Source organism: Pecten maximus, chromosome 2, assembly GCF_902652985.1.
Source record: "Pecten maximus chromosome 2, xPecMax1.1, whole genome shotgun sequence".
Classification (NCBI taxonomy): domain Eukaryota; kingdom Metazoa; phylum Mollusca; class Bivalvia; order Pectinida; family Pectinidae; genus Pecten; species Pecten maximus.
The window spans coordinates 48,965,320-48,987,949 of NC_047016.1; the positions used below are offsets into that span (position 1 = coordinate 48,965,320).

Below are 22,630 nucleotides of genomic sequence, written 5' to 3' on the forward strand. Positions count from 1 at the left end.
ATGGTGTGAATATGAATGAAATCTGGTCAAGGATTCATGAGATATACACCAGCTAACCACTGACAGACACGTGGACACTTAGACAAAGCAATATCACTGACAGACACGTGGACACTTAGACAAAGCAATATCACTGACAGACACGTGGACACTTAGACAAAGTAATATCACTGACAGACACATAGACACTCAGACAAAGTAATACCACTGACAGACACGTGGACACTTAGACAAAGTAATATCACTGACAGACACGTGGACACTTAGACAAAGTAATATCACTGACAGACACGTGGACACTCAGACAAAGTAATATCACTGACAGACACATAGACACTCAGACAAAGTAATACCACTGACAGACACGTGGACACTCAGACAAAGTAATATCATTGACAGACACGTAGACACTTAGACAAATCAATCACTTAAATATGGCCCCCTTTACTTAGTAAGATAGTGGTAGTACTTAAAAACACCCACCAAAGCCTGTCCTGTAGCCTGCTGTGAAGCCTCTTCCGGCCACTGAGTAGTCGCTGATAAAGTTGACCAGCAGAATGTTGGATGTGGTACGGATCATGTCTGGGACAACAGTACCGCAATAACGACCAATCAGAGGGGAGGACAAGTCTGGACCGTCACGAAGGTCTACGTAGTCATAGTTACATGACGAGTGGGCTTCCAAATCAAACGATGTAAACCTGTGGGTAGAGAAGACATATTTACTATCATTACCATGATAACAATGTTGCGGTTCAGGTTCCTGCTACTGTATTGGATTTGATTATTTCTTTGCTGGGTTTATCGCCCAATGAACAGCCAAGGTCATTTTGAGGCGGAGTCTCCTTGTCACTGAACAGCATATGGGGGGGCCCTGTCACATGCCATCCAGGGCAGTTAGGGTAGAGTGTCTTGCCAAAGGACACAATCATGACAGGACAGACAAGCGCCTTTCTAAGGTTTCTGATAAACAAAAAACAACACAGGTAGGGAGCATGGAACCTTTCACCTCCGATCTTCACCTGAGGTTACATGACCGGTGTCATGCATAATATGTACCGCCTACCAAAAGGTATCAAGATACTGTTTATTCCTGCATAAAAAGTACCCCCCTACCAAAAATTTAATTTTGACTTTATCAATCTGAAATTGTGAAGATAAGAGGACACAAGGGGTGTCATTGGGGTGGGGATTTGGCGGGATGGGGTCAGAAACATCGTAAATGACACCCCCTGGGTCTTCTTATCATATTTTCACAATTTCAGATTGATCAAGTCAAAATTAAAGATTTTTGATAGGGGGGGGGGTACTTTTTATGCGTTTTGTAGGGGTATAAATGTATCCGGATACTTATTATGCAGGAGGTACATATTATGCATGACACCGGCGCTCTAACCAACTGGGCCATGGCAGTCCCTCCTATTGGAACCAAAACTTATCAGCATGCATTCATCACATTGTATGTATAGAATGTACATGTAAATCTATCCAATATGTCCAGTAAGTAATAGTGATGGTATCGCCCAATATAGGTACTGGATCAGAACAAACAGATGTTCACTAGGTGTAGGTTGCTAAATGTAGATTTATGGTTGCTGAAGTAATATATAGCAACAGTACAGACAAGTAAATTGTCAAATTTCCGAGGCGATCCGCCCATTTGTCAAGACACAAATATATTTTGACAGCTGACTTTACACATCACATTGCCTAATAATGTATGGTAGTCAGGGCTCCCTTCTTTGCACTTTTGGCTTAGTTGACATCAGCTTTCAATTGCTGTTCATTAAGATAAACGTTTTTATTTAACTTTGTGTAATTATAGCCACATGCAGTCTCCATCTTCCAACAGATTCGACACAAACATGGCACAGGTCTCTGTTTCAAAGGAGATAACTTATACAGAGTACTCAGATATAATGTCTCAAGGGAGATAACTTATACAGAGTACCCAGATGTAATGTCTCAAGGGAGACAACTTAGACAGTGTACTCAGATCTAAAGTTTCAAGGGAGATAACTTATACGGAGTACTCAGATGTAATGTTTCAAGGGAGATAACTTATAAAGGGAGATAACCTCTACAGAGAACTCAGATGTAATGTTTCAAGGGAGATAACTTATAAAGGGAGATAACCTCTACAGAGAACTCAGATGTAATGTTTCAAGGGAGATAACTTATACAGTGTTGTCTTAATACATATGAACTTAAAAGAGGAATATTATAAAAACCTGTCTATATTTAATATAGTATTCATTAAATAGCCAATAAAATTGTCATTCCTACTTGAAATAGACGACCCGGTCAGGTGCCACAGTTATAAGCCAGGAACAGTTTGCGTTGTGATGGTATATCGACGGTTGTTGGGGTGTCCTAATAAATCCGTAGGGACTAGTGAAGTTTCCACCACATTCTGTAGAACAGATCACAGCGTTTATATTCCCAGTCAAAAACACACATATCTTATATATAATTAACAATTACAAATGAATAAATAATGTTTTCAATAATTTTTGTAATGTATATCCCTTATCCTTGACTATCATATACTCACATACTGTACAAATACACATTTTAGCGATTACCATATATCAGCTTTTTTCGCAATGAAAGATTTCTGATAATAAATTATGATCTTTGTTGCTATAGACAGAGTTTTGTGGGTGCGCCAATCTGTGTAATGTCGGTTATGCGATAAAATTAAAAATTTTCTTTCTTTTTTTCTGCTTTCTTCCTTTCTTTAAATACAATGTAAATGTAAGATTTGGAAACATTCAATACAAAGACAACCATTGATTGCATGAAAGTGGAAATATAAGATGAATCAGAATGTTTGGGAGATTTTCTATACAAATTTATGAGATACTTTTGAATACAATTGAACATATACTTAACATTGCATAAAAAATCTCGAAAACAAAAGAAATAATGATAGAAAAAAAACAAATAAAAAATCTAATTTAACCAGTTAACATTAATTTCATTTCATGACAAAGTCACGTATATTACAGAAATAAACTAGTTAAATTCTTATCCCATTAAATTAGTGATTCAATGATAAAAAATATTAGAAAATTCTTTGATATTGCTTCTCGAAACTGTTATAGAAGAAACATGCACTTTGAAAAAGAATGGAGCCAAACTTTGTCTCACCTGAGGTTCGATAATTCAAGCTGAAACCATGTCCGACGATGGACAAGTCTGTCCGGAACTGCAAGAACATGACACCTAAAGAACTAATAGCCTGTGGGATTACATTGCCACAGAACCTGCCAAGGCGTCGCCCTAAAGAATTGTTTCCGGCAAATGCATCCAGGTAATCATACGGACAGCTACTCCCACCTGACCAAAAATAAATAAAACAGGTAATCATACCGACAGTTACCCCCACCTGACCAAAAATAAATCAAACAGGTAATCATACGGACAGTTACCCCCACCTGACCAAAATAAATCAAACAGGTAATCATACCGACAGTTACCCCCACCTGACCAAAAATAAATAAAACAGGTAATCATACAGACAGTTACCCCCACCTGACCAAAAATAAATCAAACAGGTAATCATACGGACAGTTACCCCCACCTGACCAAAAATAAATCAAACAGGTAATCATACCGACAGTTACTCCCAACCTGACAAAAAAATAAAACAGGTAATCATACTGACAGTTACTCCCACCTGACCAGAAATAAATAAAACAGGTAATCATACGGACAGTTACCCCCACCTGACCAAAAATAAATCAAACAGGTAATCATACCGACAGTTACTCCAACCTGACAAAAAAATAAAACAGGTAATCATACTGACAGTTACTCCAACCTGACAGAAAAAATAAAACAGGTAATCATACTGACAGTTAACCCCACAAGGTCAAAATTGTGAGCAGAATAAGATAGCCCTTCCCCTAGTAGAATTTGATAACCTTTCCCATAGTAGAACTAGATAGCCCTAGCTTCCAGACACAATTTGATAGTCCTTCCCCTAACAGAATTTGATAGTCCTTCCCCTAACAGAATTTGATAGTCCTTCCCCTAACATAATTTGATAGTCCTTCCCCTAACACAATTTGATAGTCCTTCCCGTAACAGAATTTGATAGCCCTTCCCCTAACACAATTTGATAGTCCTTCCCCTAACACAATTTGATAGCCCTTCCCCTAACACAATTTGATAGTCCTTCCCGTAACACAATTTGATAGTCCTTCCCCTAACAGAATTTGATAGCCCTTCCCCTAACACAATTTGATAGTCCTTCCCCTAACACAATTTGATAGTCCTTCCCCTAACAGAATTTGATAGCCCTTCCCTAACACAATTTGATAGTCCTTCCCCTTACAGAATTTGATAGTCCTTCCCCTAACAGAATTTGATAGCCCTTCCCTAACACAATTTGATAGCCCTTCCCTAACACAATTTGATAGTCCTTCCCCTTACAGAATTTGATAGCCCTTCCCTAACACAATTTGATAGCCCTTCCCCTAACACAATTTGATAGTCCTTCCCCTCACAGAATTTGATAGCCCTTCCCCTAACACAATTTGATAGTCCTTCCCCTAACACAATTTGATAGTCCTTCCCCTAACAGAATTTGATAGCCCTTCCCTAACACAATTTGATAGTCCTTCCCCTTACAGAATTTGATAGTCCTTCCCCTAACAGAATTTGATAGCCCTTCCCTAACACAATTTGATAGCCCTTCCCTAACACAATTTGATAGTCCTTCCCCTTACAGAATTTGATAGCCCTTCCCTAACAGAATTTGATAGCGCTTCCCCTAACACAATTTGATAGCCCTTCCCCTAACAGAATTTGATAGCCCTTCCCTAACACAATTTGATAGTCCTTCCCCTTACAGAATTTGATAGTCCTTCCCCTAACAGAATTTGATAGCCCTTCCCTAACACAATTTGATAGCCCTTCCCTAACACATCTTGATAGTCCTTCCCCTTACAGAATTTGATAGCCCTTCCCTAACACAATTTGATAGCCCTTCCCCTAACACAATTTGATAGTCCTTCCCTAACAGAATTTGATAGCGCTTCCCCTAACACAATTTGATAGCCCTTCCCTAACACAATTTGATAGTCCTTCCCCTTACAGAATTTGATAGCCCTTCCCTAACACAATTTGATAGCCCTTCCCCTAACACAATTTGATAGTCCTTCCCTAACAGAATTTGATAGCGCTTCCCCTAACATAATTTGATAGCCCTTCCCCTAACACAATTTGATAGCCCTTCCCCTAACACAATTTGATAGCCCTTCCCTAACACAATTTGATAGCCCTTCCCTAACACAATTTGATAGCCCTTCCCCTTACAGAATTTGATAGCCCTTCCCCTAACACAATTTGATAGCCCTTCCCTAACACAATTTGATAGCCCTTCCCCTTACAGAATTTGATAGTCCTTCCCCTTACAGAATTTGATAGCCCTTCCCTAACAGAATTTGATAGCGCTTCCCTAACACAATTTGATAGCCCTTCCCCTTACAGAATTTGATAGCCCTTCCCCTAACACAATTTGATAGCCCTTCCCTAACACAATTTGATAGCCCTTCCCTAACACAATTTGATAGTCCTTCCCCTTACAGAATTTGATAGCCCTTCCCTAACACAATTTGATAGCGCTTCCCCTAACACAATTTGATAGTCTTCCCCTTACAGAATTTGATAGTCCTTCCCCTAACAGAATTTGATAGCCCTTCCCTAACACAATTTGATAGCCCTTCCCTAACACAATTTGATAGTCCTTCCCCTTACAGAATTTGATAGCCCTTCCCTAACAGAATTTGATAGCGCTTCCCCTAACACAATTTGATAGTCTTCCCCTTACAGAATTTGATAGTCCTTCCCCTAACAGAATTTGATAGCCCTTCCCTAACACAATTTGATAGCCCTTCCCCTAACACAATTTGATAGCCCTTCCCCTAACACAATTTGATAGCCCTTCCCCTTACAGAATTTGAAAGCCCTTCCCCTAACATAATTTGATAGCGCTTCCCCTAACAGAATTTGATAGCCCTTCCCCTAACACAATTTGATAGTCCTTCCCCTTACAGAATTTGATAGCCCTTCCCCTAACACAATTTGATAGCCCTTCCCCTAACACAATTTGATAGCCCTTCCCCTTACAGAATTTGAAAGCCCTTCCCCTAACATAATTTGATAGCGCTTCCCCTAACAGAATTTGATAGTCCTTCCCCTAACAGAATTTGATAGTCCTTCCCCTAACACAATTTGATAGTCCTTCCCCTAACACGATCTGATAGCCCTTCCCCTAACACAATTTGATAGTCCTTCCCCTAACAGAATTTGATAGTCCTTCCCTAACAGAATTTGATAGCCCTTCCCCTAACACAATTTGATAGTCCTTCCCCTTACAGAATTTGATAGCCCTTCCCCTAACAGAATTTGATAGTCCTTCCCCTTACAGAATTTGATAGCCCTTCCCGTAACAGAATTTGATAGCCCTTCCCGTAACAGAATTTGATAGTCCTCCCCCTAACAGAATTTGATAGCCCTTCCCCTAACAGAATTTGATAGCCCTTCCCCTAAAAGAATTTGATAGCCCTTCCCTAACAGAATTTGATAGCCCTTCCCCTAAAAGAATTTGATAGCCCTTCCCCTAAAAGAATGAGATAGCCCTTCCCCTAACAGAATTTGATAGCCCTTCCCCTAAAAGAATTTGATAGCCCTTCCCTAACAGAATTTGATAGCCCTTCCCCTAAAAGAATGAGATAGCCCTTCCCCTAACAGAATTTGATAGCCCTTCCCTAACACAGTTTGACAGCCCCTTCCTTTACAGAATTTGATAGCCCTTCCCCTTACAGAATTTGATAGCCCTTCCCCTTACAGAATTTGATAGTCCTTCCCCTATCAGAATTTGATAGTCCTTCCCCTAACAGAATTTGATAGCCCTTCCCTAACACAGTTTGACAGCCCCTTCCCTTACAAAATTTGATAGCCCTTCCCCTAACAGAATTTGATAGCCCTTCCCCTAACAGAATTTGATAGTCCTTAACCTTACAGAATTTGATAGTCCTTCCTCTAACAGAATTTGATAGCCCTTCCCCTAACAGAATTTGATAGCCCTTCCCCTTACAGAATTTGATAGTCCTTCCCCTAACCGAATTTGATAGTATTTCCCCTAACAGAATTTGATAGCCCTTCCCCTAATTTGATAGTATTTCCCCTAACAGAATTTGATAGCCCTTCCCCTAACATAATTTGATAGTATTTCCCCTAACATAATTTGATAGTCCTTCCCCTTACAGAATTTGATAGTCCTTCCCCTTACAGAATTTGATAGTCCTTCCCCTTACAGAATTTGATAGCCCTTCCCCTAACAGAATTTGATAGTCCTTCCCCTTACAGAATTTGATAGCCCTTCCCCTTACAGAATTTGATAGTCCTTCCCCTAACAGAATTTGATAGCCCTTCCCCTTACAGAATTTGATAGTCCTTCCCCTTACAGAATTTGATAGCCCTTCCCCTAACAGAATTTGATAGTCCTTCCCCTAACAGAATTTGATAGTCCTTCCCCTAACAGAATTTGATAGTCCTTCCCCTAACAGAATTTGATAGTCCTTCCCCTTACAGAATTTGATAGCCCTTCCCCTATCAGAATTTGATAGCCCTTCCCCTATCAGAATTTGATAGAACTTCCCCTAACAGAATTTGATAGCCCTTCCCCTAACAGAATTTGATAGTCCTTCCCCTTACAGAATTTGATAGCCCTTCCCCTATCAGAATTTGATAGCCCTTCCCCTATCAGAATTTGATAGAACTTCCCCTAACAGAATTTGATAGCCCTTCCCCTAACAGAATTTGATAGTCCTTCCCCTAACAGAATTTGATAGCCCTTCCCCTAACAGAATTTGATAGCCCTTCCCCTAACAGAATTTGATAGCCCTTCCCCTAACAGAATTTGATAGCCCTTCCCCTAACACAATTTGATAGCCCTTCCCTAACACAATTTGATAGCCCTTCCCCTTACAGAATTTGATAGCCCTTCCCCTATCAGAATTTGATAGCCCTTCCCTAACAGAATTTGATAGCCCTTCCCCTAACACAATTTGATAGCCCTTCCCCTAACACAATTTGATAGCCCTTCCCCTAACACAATTTGATAGTCCTTCCCCTAACAGAATTTGATAGCCCTTCCCCTATCAGAATTTGATAGTCCTTCCCTAACAGAATTTGATAGCCCTTCCCTAACAGAATTTGATAGTCCTTCCCTACAGAATTTGATAGCCCTTCCCTAACAGAATTTGATAGTCCTTCCCTAACAGAATTTGATAGCCCTTCCCTAACAGAATTTGATAGCCCTTCCCTAACAGAATTTGATAGTCCTTCCCTAACAGAATTTGATAGCCCTTCCCTAACAGAATTTGATAGCCCTTCCCTAACAGAATTTGATAGCCCTTCCCTAACAGAATTTGATAGTCCTTCCCTAACAGAATTTGATAGCCCTTCCCTAACAGAATTTGATAGTCCTTCCCTAACAGAATTTGATAGCCCTTCCCCTTACAGAATTTGATAGCCCTTCCCCTTACAGAATTTGATAGCCCTTCTGTTGTACTAACTGGACGGTACTAAATCTCCTCCACTCATTACCTGATAAAACTGCAGACCATATCTGTTTTACTACATATTTTGTATCTCTATCCATTCGGAAGGATTTTTAGGATATAACTCAATTTCCCCTATTATCCCTTTTTTTTTTTACATTATTGTGTTTCAGATCAATGGGCACTTAGTCTTAAGTTTCCTAACAGTTAGATGTGGGCCTATAAACAGCACTTACACAGGAAAACATTCACGAAAAGACGGACAGATTAACAAAGGGACATACAGCCCGATTATTACACCTTCCTTTAACTTTGTCATAGAGAACAAACATATTTAACATATTGTGTTTATTTGACTCGCGGGATACTTCACATAAATCTCTTTAAATCTTCCTGGACATTTTCCCTATATATTCACAAATAAGCCAGAGATGAAAATGGACTAAGGGCAAAAAGGCTGAAAATTAGATTACTCAATCTTTTCAATGGGAAAATTAGCTTACATTACACTGATACTGATATTCTCAAAAAGGCTGAAATCAGCCAATCGCCTGAATATTTTCATCTCTGATAAGCCTTCTCCCCTAGAGAAAAAGATAAGTACTATAGCTATCTTCATAAAGGCCCCCTCCTCTGCTGTTAAAGTTTGGTACCGTATTTATCTTCAAATAAGCCGTCTCCCCTAGAGAAAAAGGTAAGTACAATAGCTATCTTCATATAGGCCCCCTTCCCTGGTGTAAAAGTTTAGTACCATATTTATCTTCATGTAAGCCCCCTTCCCTAATTTTGTCTTCATGTAAGCCCCCTTCCCTAATTTTGTCTTCATGTAAGCCCCCTTCCCTTGTGTAAAAGTTTAGTATCGTATTTATCTTCAAATATGCCTCTCTCCTAGTGTAAAAGTTTGGGAAGGGTGCATTTAATGGGAATCACTTCCAGCTTACTAATTTTAAAATTGAAGATTCAGTGAAAAAGGAAGAAGGGGTGGGTGGGTTAACTTTAGGGCAGGTAGTTAATCCAGAGGATATGTTTCTGACAAAGGGAGATACTTCAATATATGTTTTGTAAGTCTTACTTTGATATAAGAACAGATTTTTACCTTCTAGATCAAACACACTGAACCTGAGAACGATGAAGCGCTGGGGGTCCGAGATGATGGTGTAGTTACACAACTGATGATTGCCATACACTTCTGGGTAACCAGGGGAGACAATTCTGCCATTTTCCGAGGTGAAAATTGAGCCGCAACCTAAACAATGAAGAGTTTCTTAAAAAGTGACGGAACAAACTGAAATGAAGCAAATGTAAAGCAAAGAGGCATTGGCTCAGGCATCTTCACTAGCCAAGGCTTCCGATTACGTTACGTAATCAGAAGCCTTGGCTAGTGAAGATGTGACTCAGGGGGATTTGACACCTGACAATTTTTAACATTTAGTGTATACTTAAAATCCGAGATATCTGGAAGGGTACCATCATTGGTACGAAGCTTGCCTCACATTGTATATCATTATGGAATCTGCCCATGTTGCTGAAGCTGATGTCTGACATTTGGACTTCAAAATCCAGTGGCTGATGTAGCTATGGTAATGTAACTATGAATATGTCATTAAGACAGTAAGACATTCAACATAGCCTTAATGGAGTTGGCCAACACCATCTTTGTATAATGTTCAGAGTTTCGTTAGTTCAGAGACAGCTGTTTTGAAGATATTTACTGTCCACAGGCAGAACTACAGGGTTACAGTATTATATAATCTCACCCGGGTCATTCTAACTAGATTTGTTAAAACAACATCTAATTCAACATTACCAACATTTGACAACCCAGCCTTTGACCACTGGTCAGTTTATCTGGCCAATTATAGGATACCGAAGCTTTAGCCAGTATCAGATCTGAAAACTAGGGCATCGATCAGAAAGAGAACTGCAGTTCAAAGTTCAGACTGACCAGAGCACTTACCTACTGTCCAGTTAGCGGAAAACCCATTGCCATTGGTGTTTATATCCGAACGAAACTTTACAACTAGTCGGTTTGTTGTCGAGTTTTGTTGTGGCGGAGTTAGATTACTACACCATCGACCCAATGGTACCAAAGAGCCGTTCCAAAGGCCGTCGTTCACCTAGGAATACGGTAGATAAAGATTTCATCTTCGATTGGTCAATAGTCAACTTAAGCTTAAGCCGGGTCATTGAAGGAATCGATTCTAAATCCTCAAAATTTCCAATCTGTAGTTTTTGTACTGTTACAATATTTGAAAGGAATGTCAATTTCTTGATATTCAAATAATTAAAAAAATAAAATAACATTAATGAAAACAATACAATTCTTGCGAAAACAGTAATTTTGCTGAATTATTTTGCTGTCCCAATTTCAACTCTCTATAAAAGACAAAATATTGAAAGAAAAAGCAACAGTTTATATTCTAAATTTCTTTGTTGTGACAAGACAAAAACAGAGAAGAGATTCATGCTATGAAAAATGTGACAACGCATATCAAGGAATCAGAAGAACATTGTGTAGACAAAGAGTTACTTACCTCAACATAATCCCAGGAACAAGAGGCATGGCTTTCAAGGTCAAATGGTGGAGTGAAGGTCAAGGCCACATGGTAGCCAGGGGAGACATTGATGTCCCAGACACATTCTGTTCTGTGAGGATAACTCTGTGGGTAGTTTGGACTCATAATCTGTCCATCGTTACTGTGGAATAACCCGCCACAGCCTACAGAAAATACAAGGTCATAAGGTCAGAAGGTAACAATCACCATGTCACAAGGTCACAAGGTCGTAAGGTCAGAAGGTAACAATCACCATGTCACAAGGTCATAAGGTCGTAAGGTCAGATGGTTACAATCACAATGTCATAAGATCAGAATATTACAATCACACTGTTACAAGGTCATAAGGTCACAATGTCGTAAGGTCAGATGGTTACAAGGTCAAAAAAGACTTCAGGTGTAAAAGGTCACAAAATTACATATACATAACTAACAATCCATAATGTTATAATGTATTGTATGTAAATAAGTGCCCTCCCTTGTGAAATATGATTAAACAGATGTTGGGAGGGGCCTCCATTGTGGACTTTCACCTTCTTTACTAGCATCCATCAGGGCCTTAGCCATCTAGGATATCCTAGGAGTAAACAGGTCTTAGAGAATCTCAATTGTCTGACTGGTAAATATGTAGTTGAAGATGAACTTCACTTTCTCTACAAGTGATTTATCTACATTGATCACAGAAATGACTTGTACATCTTAGTTACATATAATGTGTTGATCTAAAGATTCAGGGCTCTATTTGCAAATCTTTATACACTTCTGAGGGATGTGTGGCAATGTTTGGGAATCTTCATTAGAAACACTGTAAAGAGTCAAAATATAAATTATCAAAATTTATGATATTTTTTACATGGTCTGTACATTAATTTTAGAGGTGATGATGTATATACATTATCTCGTGCATAAATAAGAATGGAATTACGCATACACGTCATTTTGTGTTGAATTTACTATTTTTTTTTATGTTTATACCCCTAAAGAATACAACTTTGATGTTTAAAGCAGATATTATATATTGTATCTTTAATGTTCTGAGAGCTGGAGCTCTGTGATATTCAATAAAGATTTTTATTACTATTATCATGAAAATTGACTTCAAATTTAGCACATCACAATATCAAAGTAATAAAATGACATCATCTTCAAAGCGTTCAATTTTCGTGATAATAAATTCTGTTATTATAATAGTATAAAGATCCTTCCTTTCATATCACACTATCGTGGAATTCTTTTTGTGAACAAACGATCTACAAAACAGCACAGGTATGACAATTTCAAACTGCCTAAATAACATTATTAACTTTATGAAAAATGGTATGAAAAATGGAATGGCACCTCCGGACTGGAAGAAGTAAGTCAGACGAAATCCTTGTCTGCTAATGGAGATATCAGACTTGAAGTACACACGGATGGCCCTGGACTGAGACGTGAAAGCAGGAGGCAAAGTTGTACCACAGTATTTGCCTACAGATGGGGAGCTATAATATGGGCCGTTCAACACTTCGACATAGTCAAAAACGCAGTTGGGATGTGTCTCAATGTTGAAGTCGGTAAATTGTACCTGAAAAATAAAGATGAACAAAAGAAACGTGATATGGGTTCCCCCACTCTCATTTCGATGATTCTGGAAGTAAATGCTGAGTTTACTTAAAGCTGAAAACGTGTTAAAATATCTATTTATAGTTTGTTTGCTGTTTTTAATCGCCCTGGGAACAGCCAGGGTTATTTTGAGACAGGGTCGCCTTGACGTAGTTGGTGACTATACCTCGCTGAATAACATACAAGAGGCATGTCACATGCCATCCAGAGCAATAAGGATGAAGTATCTCGCCCAAGGACACAACCACGACAGCACAAACCAGCCCGCTTCTCACCACCTTGAGAAACACAAACTGACACTGGTAGGGAGCTTTGAGCCACACCTCGGGATCACCAACCGAGATTACGTGGCCAGCACTCTAACTGACTGAGCTATTGTGGCCCCCTCCTTTTGCTATAAATGAGCGCACAAGCAAGAGGCCCAATGGGCCTGCATCACTCAGTTAATCAGAAAAGTCCTTTACATTTTTGAATAAATTTGAATGGAGTCCTCGAAGACGCATTATACCCATTAACTAATGAAACACATTTATAGTTAATAAGGAAATCTAGAAAAAATGGTGAATTCCCCACCACCCATCAAATTTTTCGTGAAATTGCTGCCCACCACTCAAACACGGATATTTCTGGAATACCCCTGGTATCTTGTATGTCTTTCAAAAGATTCTTTCCAAAAAATATTTAATAGGAAGTAGAGATTCTGACACAAGGTTTTTGTGATAAGAGAGAGTATTTTGTCTTGTTGGTAGATGAACTTGACCAACAGCCTCAGTGATTTCTTGCTAGTTCTCAATCGGTCCTATTACTTACATTGATGCGGAAGCCTTCTGGAGCCTGTATGTGCCAAGCGCAGGAGTCGCTGTGATTATACAGGCTAGGAAAGTTAGGACTGGTGATGACCCCATTGTTCTGAGTTAGTATACCACCACAATCTGTTAAAGTCACAAAAATATGTCAGGTCCAACAGCGAAACACATAATGTTTAAACAAATCTGACCCCTTTTTCAATGAAATATCTATCCAATGAGAGGACTCTGTGTTTGCCAAACTGAGATGACACCCATAGATCGGTGATTTAACTGAAACAGTACCATATAATATTCTGCATTTTCTCCAGCACCTAGCTGTCATACAGAGAATTTCCTCATATCTGTAGTCCACTTGAAGGCTATATATCTTACTGGGACATATATAACACAATTAATGTCAGGACACTAAATATTCATAGCAAAATATCAATTAATGGAAAATCATAAATGCCCCCCCCCCAGGCAGGACAGACATAGGTATACACTACCCCCCTATTTCATGGCAGTGGCATGAAAATACATGATCATTATTTTAAGGTGAAGGCTTCATCAGATAATTTCATATATGCATATGACAGGGTGTTCTCAAGTAAATTCAGAAAAATTGATGTCTAAAAGATCTTAATATGTTATGAATTATATTGACAGGAATACATAAAATTATGAAATTTCAGAAATTTTGACTGTCTTTGTTTCTTAGATTATCTGAAACAAAAGTACAGAACCGGTTCTAATTTTAGTAACAACAAACTTGACCTTGACCTTAGAATTTTTTTAAACCCCTAACGCACATCTGCAGATCATGTGAAATGTGAAATGCAGGGCCAAAGCTAATTGGTACCAATGTGTTCTGTATAACCCACATACCAACAATAATGTCTGACCCCAATACTGACTTTGACCCTAATATTTGACCTTGACCCAATAACCTTGGGAAAATTAGATAGACACAAATGAACTTAATGCATGTTTACCTGTCATAGTGATTCACTGTGTTGAATATCAGAAATGTTGGCATTTAGAATCCTAAGAAAATCTTCAGAAATGAAAATACTGACCGATGGATAGACATTGATATCAATATACAGCAGGCTGCACTTGTATCTTAATTACTACAGCGCTTAACTACAGGCGTGCCCATATTGTATACAGCAGAAAATCTTTTATAGAATGAAATGAACTTTCTTCTGCATAGATATGGAGCTACCCATTATTAATGGCTGTACTTTGTATCAAGAGGCCCAAAGGGCTTTATCTCTTACCTGGCATTGATCTGAGAAGTGCATGGGCTACTTTGATAACAATGACCTTGAAAAATGCATCAAGATCATTCATTTGAATATCAATGCCCAGGTTGACAGTCATCCATAACCACATATTACCTGCCAAATGTCATCACTCTAAGCCTTTTGAGTTTTTAGAATAACTCATTTTTGACCCCTTTGACCCTGGATATAATCCAAGGTCATTCAATTACACAAATCAGATAGCCCTTCATCCCCGTATGTGACATGCCCAACATAAGGTCTCTTGGTTATTGAGAAGAAGTCATGTGAATATGCAAGAACATTTGACCACTGTGACCTTGAAAGTAGTTCAAGGTCATTTATTTGAAAAAAAATTGGTAGCACTTCAGTCCTACATGTGACAGGCCCAATATCGGGTCCCTTGGCCTTTGCAATATTGGGAAGATGTTGTTTGAAGATTTTAGCATATTTAACCCCTTTAACCTTGAAAAAAGGTCAAGGTCATTCATATCATGAACAAACTTGATAGAAATTTACCACAGCATGTTACCAGCCTAACATCAGGTCTCTGAGTCTCTTGGTTGACCCCTGTGGCATTGAATCATTCATTTGACCAAAAGCAGTAGCTATTCAACCCCAGCATGCTACTGGATCAATATCAGGTTGCTGGGCCTTTTGGTTCTTGAGAAGATACTGTTTGAATGAAAAATTGAGGCTGGACAGATGCCGGATGCTGCACCATGGCATAAGCCCACTTAACCGTTTTAGCTAGTAAATACATTTATCCTGCTCAAAAGCTGTTATAATTTAAAAGCCGGGACTGAAGAAAGTCTGTGAACGAACTACACAACATTCGTACCTGTGAATCCATAGTTCAGACTAAAACCACGATCAACGATACTAGAGTCGGTCCTAAACCGGACCCACAGTTGCGGAGATGGTGTGTAAATGGGGGATGGCATCACCGTTGTTCCACAATACTTTCCAATTAATGAACCTGTCTCTGAATATCCTGGAAAAAGAAAAGACAAAAATGGATAAAGCATTACCTGTTTGTATCCTGACCTTCAGGCTAGTTTTGGTATGACCTTTGTGCTGAAATGAAATGCTGCTAATCTGATGTTACTTAAGCTATGTTTCACTATTCTACAGCTGAAGTCATACTATTAAATCACTTTGTAGTCCCCCCCCCAAGACTCTGACAAAAGGTCCATGAAACTTGTATCGCTCACCATGGTATTTCAGTTATAATGGCAAAGCATTCTAAGTTATATTTCAAATATTTTTCCTATTTTGGATTCGCCTCGAAGTACCCTGTATATCAGTCATTTATTTTCCCCTTTAACTAAATTTAAGTGTTCTGGTTCAAAAGAAAATTCAAAGCAACTAGAACACTTGACAGTTTGCAACGGCCGCCACATGTGGCCATATATCCCATATAATCATCAAGAAGATATCAGCCCTTATCGCTGAGGTTCGGAACGGCATTTGGAAATTGGAGTTCAAAGGCAATTGCAAGTAGGAAATGTTATATACATATAATTATATACATGTATACATTATGTACCACGAATTTACTCTCCTTCCACCTCCACATAAAGGTATAATACTCATTTGTAAAGTTTGATTTGTTTCATCTAATCCAGGGTCATTGTCAGAGATCAAGTTTGTCCTTGACATTTGGACCCAAATGGCCTTGAACTTTGACCCAATGACCTCAATAAGTTTGGCTAGTTGGCTTTTAACCCTCAGACCCAGTTACCTTGACCTTTATCCTGAACATTTAGGCAGTTGACTCCTTTATTTATTCTAACATGTTTTTCTTGGTAGTGTTATAATGAAATGATTATTAGTGAAAAGATACAAAATTTGTCTTTGACTTTTGAACCAGTAATCTTCTCCTTTGTTCAGTTGAACGACAAATTCCACGTGTATATTTTACCTTGAACACAGTAACATTCATCTTTGTTCAGTTGACTCTAAGTTTAATTCTGTTTCATAATGTCATCAAAAAATAGCTGAAAATTGACACAATATTTGACCTTGACCTTTTACCCTGTGACTTTAAACTGTGGCCAGACTAGAATAATTCACATCAACTTTACTTCATAATTTCATAACAAAATTTTTATCAGTGAAAAGCTTCAAAGTTTGACCTTGAAGGATTCAGGATTTTTAAAGAATTTGCTAAATTACCCCTACTGCCCCCCCCCCCCCCCCCCCCCCCCTCCCTCCTCAAGCCCCTCGGTGTCTTACCAGCCATTTATACAAAATTGGATCCCCTTTTCAAGGATGCTTTAGACTAAATGTGATGAAAATTCACACAATCATTCGTGACTAGAAGCAATTAATAGAAACAAGAGGCCCATGAGTTTTGATACATTTTAGCATATTTTGCCCCTGTGACCTTGAATGAAGGTCAAGGTCATCAATTTGAACAAACTTGGTAGCTCTTCATCCCAGCATGCTACAGACCTAATATTGGGTCTCTGGGCATTTTGGTTATCAAGAAGAAGTCGTTTAAGAATTTAAGCATATTTGACCCCTGTGACCTTGAATGAAGGTCAAGGTCATCCATTTGAACAAATTTGGTAGCGCTTCATCCCTAGATGCTACAGACCTAATATTGGGTCTCTAGGCCTTTTGGTTATCAAGGAGAAGTTATTTAAAGATTTTAGCATATTTGACCCTTATGACCTTGAAGGTCAATGTCATCCATTTGAACAAACTTAATAGCCCTTCATCCAAGCAGGCTACAGACCTAATATCAGGTCTCTGGGCCTGTTGGTAATTGAGAAGAAGTTGAAAATTGTTTAAGACGGACGACGCCAGACAAAAGGCGATCGCAATTAAAAGTTGACAGACGACAGACACCACACGGTGGAATAAGCTCACCCGTCATTCAGATCAAGTGAGCTAACAATTACACAAACAGAAATCATTCAAGATTTTATATACATATCATGTATTGAATCAATAATTTAACTAATTAGAAATCAAAAGAATATTTTAAGATCTAGATTTTACCAGTCAAATCAAATCATATTCTTTGTTACCTTAGGTAACCATTTCACTTTGATACTGTTTATTGTTAACAATATATTGTTTACAGAAAACTAGATATGACTATTGTTTGATGACAGTTTTGGAAAAGACTATAATTAGCAAGTATCTCAGGTGTGAATTATGCTAATTAAGTTTTATTTCACAGAGTCCAGATATCTATACCTTCTCGGATTTCCAGGAAATCAAAATTACAGTTGCTATGCGACTCAATTTGGAAACTGTTAAAACTTAAAGCCATCGACGTGTTGGTGAAGTTCTGGTTGACGATTAACCAAACACACTGATGACTGTTGGTATAGTTAGAACCGGCCTCAAATCCAGGGGAGGTAATTATCCCAGGAGTGCTTAAAGGTCCACCACAAACTACAAAATAATAAGATACAGGTGAAAATGTATATAAGACTGTATTCACAGGCTGTCGTTATATTTTAGGAGAAGTATATGTAAATTAAAACAATTTTAAGAAATAGCTGACTGGTTCCAAAGAAATTTCGCTGTTTCATAATTCTCCCAAAGAAATTTATAGAATATAAAATGAGAACCTAGCAGCTTTCATTTTGTGATTTATGAAACATGAGTGGTAATCATTATTGTACCAAGGCTCTAACTGGATAGACAGATGGGCAGTGGCTTTAACAGACTTTGTAGCCCTTCCTCCCGGTGCTACCTTGACCCTGAGCCTTTATATACACATGGTGAAATATTGAAGACAGACAGAAATGCATTGCCCAATACAACTATCCATTACCTCGTCTGACTATCAATATCTCCATTACCCTGCCTCACTATGAATATCTCCATTACCTCGCCTCACTATGAATATCTCCATTACCTCGCCTCACTATGAATATCTATTACCTCGAAAAATTATAAATATCCATTACCTCGCCTGACTATCAATATCCATTACCTCACCTCAATTTAAATATCCATTACCTTGCCTGACTATCAATATCCATTACCTCGCCCGACTATAAATATCCATTACCTCGCTATAAATATCCATTACCTCGCCTGACTATCAATATCCATTACCTCGCCTCACTATAAATATCCATTACCTCGCCTGACTATCAATATCCATTACCTCGCCTTACTATACATATCCATTACCTCGCCTCACTATGAATATCCATTACCTCACCTCACTATCAATATCCATTACCTCACCTCACTATAAATATCCGTTACCTCGCCTGACTATCAATATCCATTACCTCACCTCACTATCAATATCCATTACCTCGCCTGACTATCAATATCCATTACCTCACCTCACTATAAATATCCGTTACCTCGCCTGACTATCAATATCCATTACCTCACCTCACTATAAATATCCATTACTCCACCTCACTATCAATATCCATTACCTCACTATCAATATCCATTACCTCGCCTGACTATCAATATCCATTACCTCGCCTTACTATACATATCCATTACCTCGCCTCACTATGAATATCCATTACCTCACCTCACTATCAATATCCATTACCTCACCTCACTATCAATATCCATTACCTCGCCTGACTATCAATATCCATTACCTCACCTCACTATCAATATCCATTACCTCACCTCACTATCAATATCCATTACCTCGCCTGACTATCAATATCCATTACCCGGCCTCACTATGAATATTCATTACCTCGCCTCACTATCAATATCCATTACCCGGCCTCACTATGAATATTCATTACCTCGCCTGACTATAAATATCCATTACCTCGCCTGACTATCAATATCCATTACCTCACCTCACTATAAATATCCGTTACCTCGCCTCACTATAAATATCCATTACCTCGCCCGACTATAAATATCTATTACCTCGCCACATTATAAATATCCATTACCTCGCCTGACTATCAATATCCATTACCTCACCTCACTATAAATATCCGTTACCTCACTTCACTATCAATATCCATTACCTCACCTGACTATCAATATCCATTACCTCGCCTGACTATCAATATCCATTACCTCACCTCACTATAAATATCCATTACCTCGCCTGACTATCAATATCCATTACCTCACCTCACTATAAATATCCGTTACCTCGCCTCACTATCAATATCCGTTACCTCACCTCACTATCAATATCCATTACCTCACCTCACTATAAATATCCATTACCTCGCTATCAATATCCATTACCTCGCCTGACTATCAATATCCATTACCTCGCCTGACTATCAATATCCATTACCTCGCCTGACTATAAATATCCGTTACCTCGCCTCACTATCAATATCCATTACCTCACCTCACTATAAATATCCATTACTCCACCTCACTATCAATATCCATTACCTCACTATCAATATCCATTACCTCGCCTCACTATCAATATCCATTACCTTGCCTCACTATAAATATCCATTACCCCACCTCATTATAAATATCCATTACCTTGTTCATTGTTTGAAGTATAGGAGGCTCGGAATCCTCCATTACTCACGGAACCATCTGTGCGGAACACAACCTTCATGGTATTACCACTGGACTCCTGGAGCTCTGGAATTGTCGCTCCACAGAACCGAGTTCTGATTGGTGAATCAGCCAGGATACCGTCATATATCTGTGGATGTTTATAGGTCGATTGTCTTGTTTTAGTATTAAACTAAATGTTATTTCCTCCATTTACAGCCACAGTAACTTTCACAGAGAGTAAATAATTAAAGAAAATGTTAATAATGACATAGATTAACATTAAATTAAGTTTAATATCTGAAGAATATTAATGAGGACTTTGTGGATAAAAGAAATTTTTAGTTGAAGTGTCACCAAATGGAATCAATTCTCCATTTGTAAAATATCCTTCCCTGAATTAGGTCAGATTTTTTTTGGTCTTGGCTGTTAGAGTATTAAACAACTAAAACAGATTCTATTGATCTGAGTTCCATTATCTTTAGAGTGTTAATACTCCTTCTTATTCCTCTTTTTCTTTAGCTACATTTAAACCTTAATTCACTTACCGCAACAAAATCAAAACGGCAATTTGAGCCATATTCCAAATTAAAACTGTCGAAGGTTAAGGAAACTCTGCGGCCTTGTTGAACCATGATCGTCCAGACGCATACCCTAGAATGAGCATACTGGCCAGGGAAGTTTGGTGAAGTGAAGGTCCCAGTCGGGGACGTCATCATGCCGCCGCAAACTTTAAAAAAAAAAAAAGCCGCCGCAAACTTTAAAAAAAACAAAAACAATCAGAGGCATGAAAAACCAGCATTCCAAATTTTCATCAAAAACAAGAATTTTCATAACTGCATGCTCACTAATACTTACTCTACTACTCACTAATACTTACTCTACGGCTCACTAATACTCTACTGTTCACTAATACTTACTCTACTACTCACTAATACTTACTCTACTACTCACTAATCCTTACTCTACTGCTCACTACTCACTTACTCTACTACTCACTAATACTTACTCTACTACTCACTAATCCTTACTCTACTGCTCACTAATACTTACTCTACTGCTCACTAATACTCTACTGTTCACTAATACTTACTCTACTACTCACTAATACTTACTCTACTACTCACTAATACTTACTCTACTACTCACTAATACTTACTCTACTGCTCATTTACTCTACTACTCACTAATACTTACTCTACTGCTCACTGATGCTTACTCTACTGCTCACTAATACTTACTCTACTACTCACTAATACTTACTCTACTACTCACTAATACTTACTCTACTACTCACTAATACTTACTCTACTACTCACTAATCCTTACTCTACTGCTCACTACTCACTTACTCTACTACTCACTAATACTTACTCTACTACTCACTAATCCTTACTCTACTGCTCACTAATACTTACTCTACTGCTCACTAATACTCTACTGTTCACTAATACTTACTCTACTACTCACTAATACTTACTCTACTACTCACTAATACTTACTCTACTACTCACTAATACTTACTCTACTGCTCATTTACTCTACTACTCACTAATACTTACTCTACTGCTCACTGATGCTTACTCTACTGCTCACTAATACTTACTCTACTACTCACTAATACTTACTCTACTACTCACTAATACTTACTCTACTACTCACTAATACTCTACTGTTCACTAATACTTACTCTACTACTCACTAATCCTTACTCTACTGCTCACTACTCACTTACTCTACTACTCACTAATACTTACTCTACTACTCACTAATCCTTACTCTACTGCTCACTAATACTTACTCTACTGCTCACTAATACTCTACTGTTCACTAATACTTACTCTACTACTCACTAATACTTACTCTACTACTCACTAATACTTACTCTACTACTCACTAATACTTACTCTACTACTCACTAATACTTACTCTACTGCTCACTAATACTCTACTACTCACTAATACTTACTCTACTACTCACTAATACTTACTCTACTACTCACTACTACTTACTCTACTACTCACTAATACTTACTCTACTACTCACTAATACTTACTCTACTGCTCACTAATACTTACTCTACTACTCACTAATACTTACTCTACTACTCACTAATACTTACTCTACTGCTCACTAATACTTACTATACTACTCACTAATACTTACTCTACTACTCACTAATACTTACTCTACTACTCACTAATACTTACTATACTACTCACTAATACTTACTCTACTACTCACTAATACTTACTCTACTACTCACTAATACTTACTCTACTACTCACTAATACTTACTCTACTACTCACTAATACTTACTCTACTACTCAC

General features: G+C 38.3%; 1 protein-coding gene across 1 annotated transcript in view; it reads right to left on the reverse strand.

The window, feature by feature from the left end:
• The window catches only part of LOC117343522 (cubilin-like), a 149,347-nt gene that overhangs the window by 16,347 nt on the left and 110,370 nt on the right, over positions 1-22,630 (reverse strand). The window contains exons 48-59 of the mRNA XM_033905904.1: positions 20,846-21,027; positions 20,280-20,448; positions 18,018-18,218; positions 15,649-15,801; positions 13,544-13,665; positions 12,470-12,695; positions 11,111-11,295; positions 10,534-10,693; positions 9,673-9,822; positions 3,154-3,342; positions 2,287-2,413; positions 484-701 (exon numbers count right to left, since the gene is read on the reverse strand). Of these exons, the coding sequence (XP_033761795.1) occupies positions 484-701; positions 2,287-2,413; positions 3,154-3,342; positions 9,673-9,822; positions 10,534-10,693; positions 11,111-11,295; positions 12,470-12,695; positions 13,544-13,665; positions 15,649-15,801; positions 18,018-18,218; positions 20,280-20,448; positions 20,846-21,027 (2,082 nt within the window). The remainder of the gene's footprint in view (positions 1-483; positions 702-2,286; positions 2,414-3,153; positions 3,343-9,672; positions 9,823-10,533; positions 10,694-11,110; positions 11,296-12,469; positions 12,696-13,543; positions 13,666-15,648; positions 15,802-18,017; positions 18,219-20,279; positions 20,449-20,845; positions 21,028-22,630) is intronic.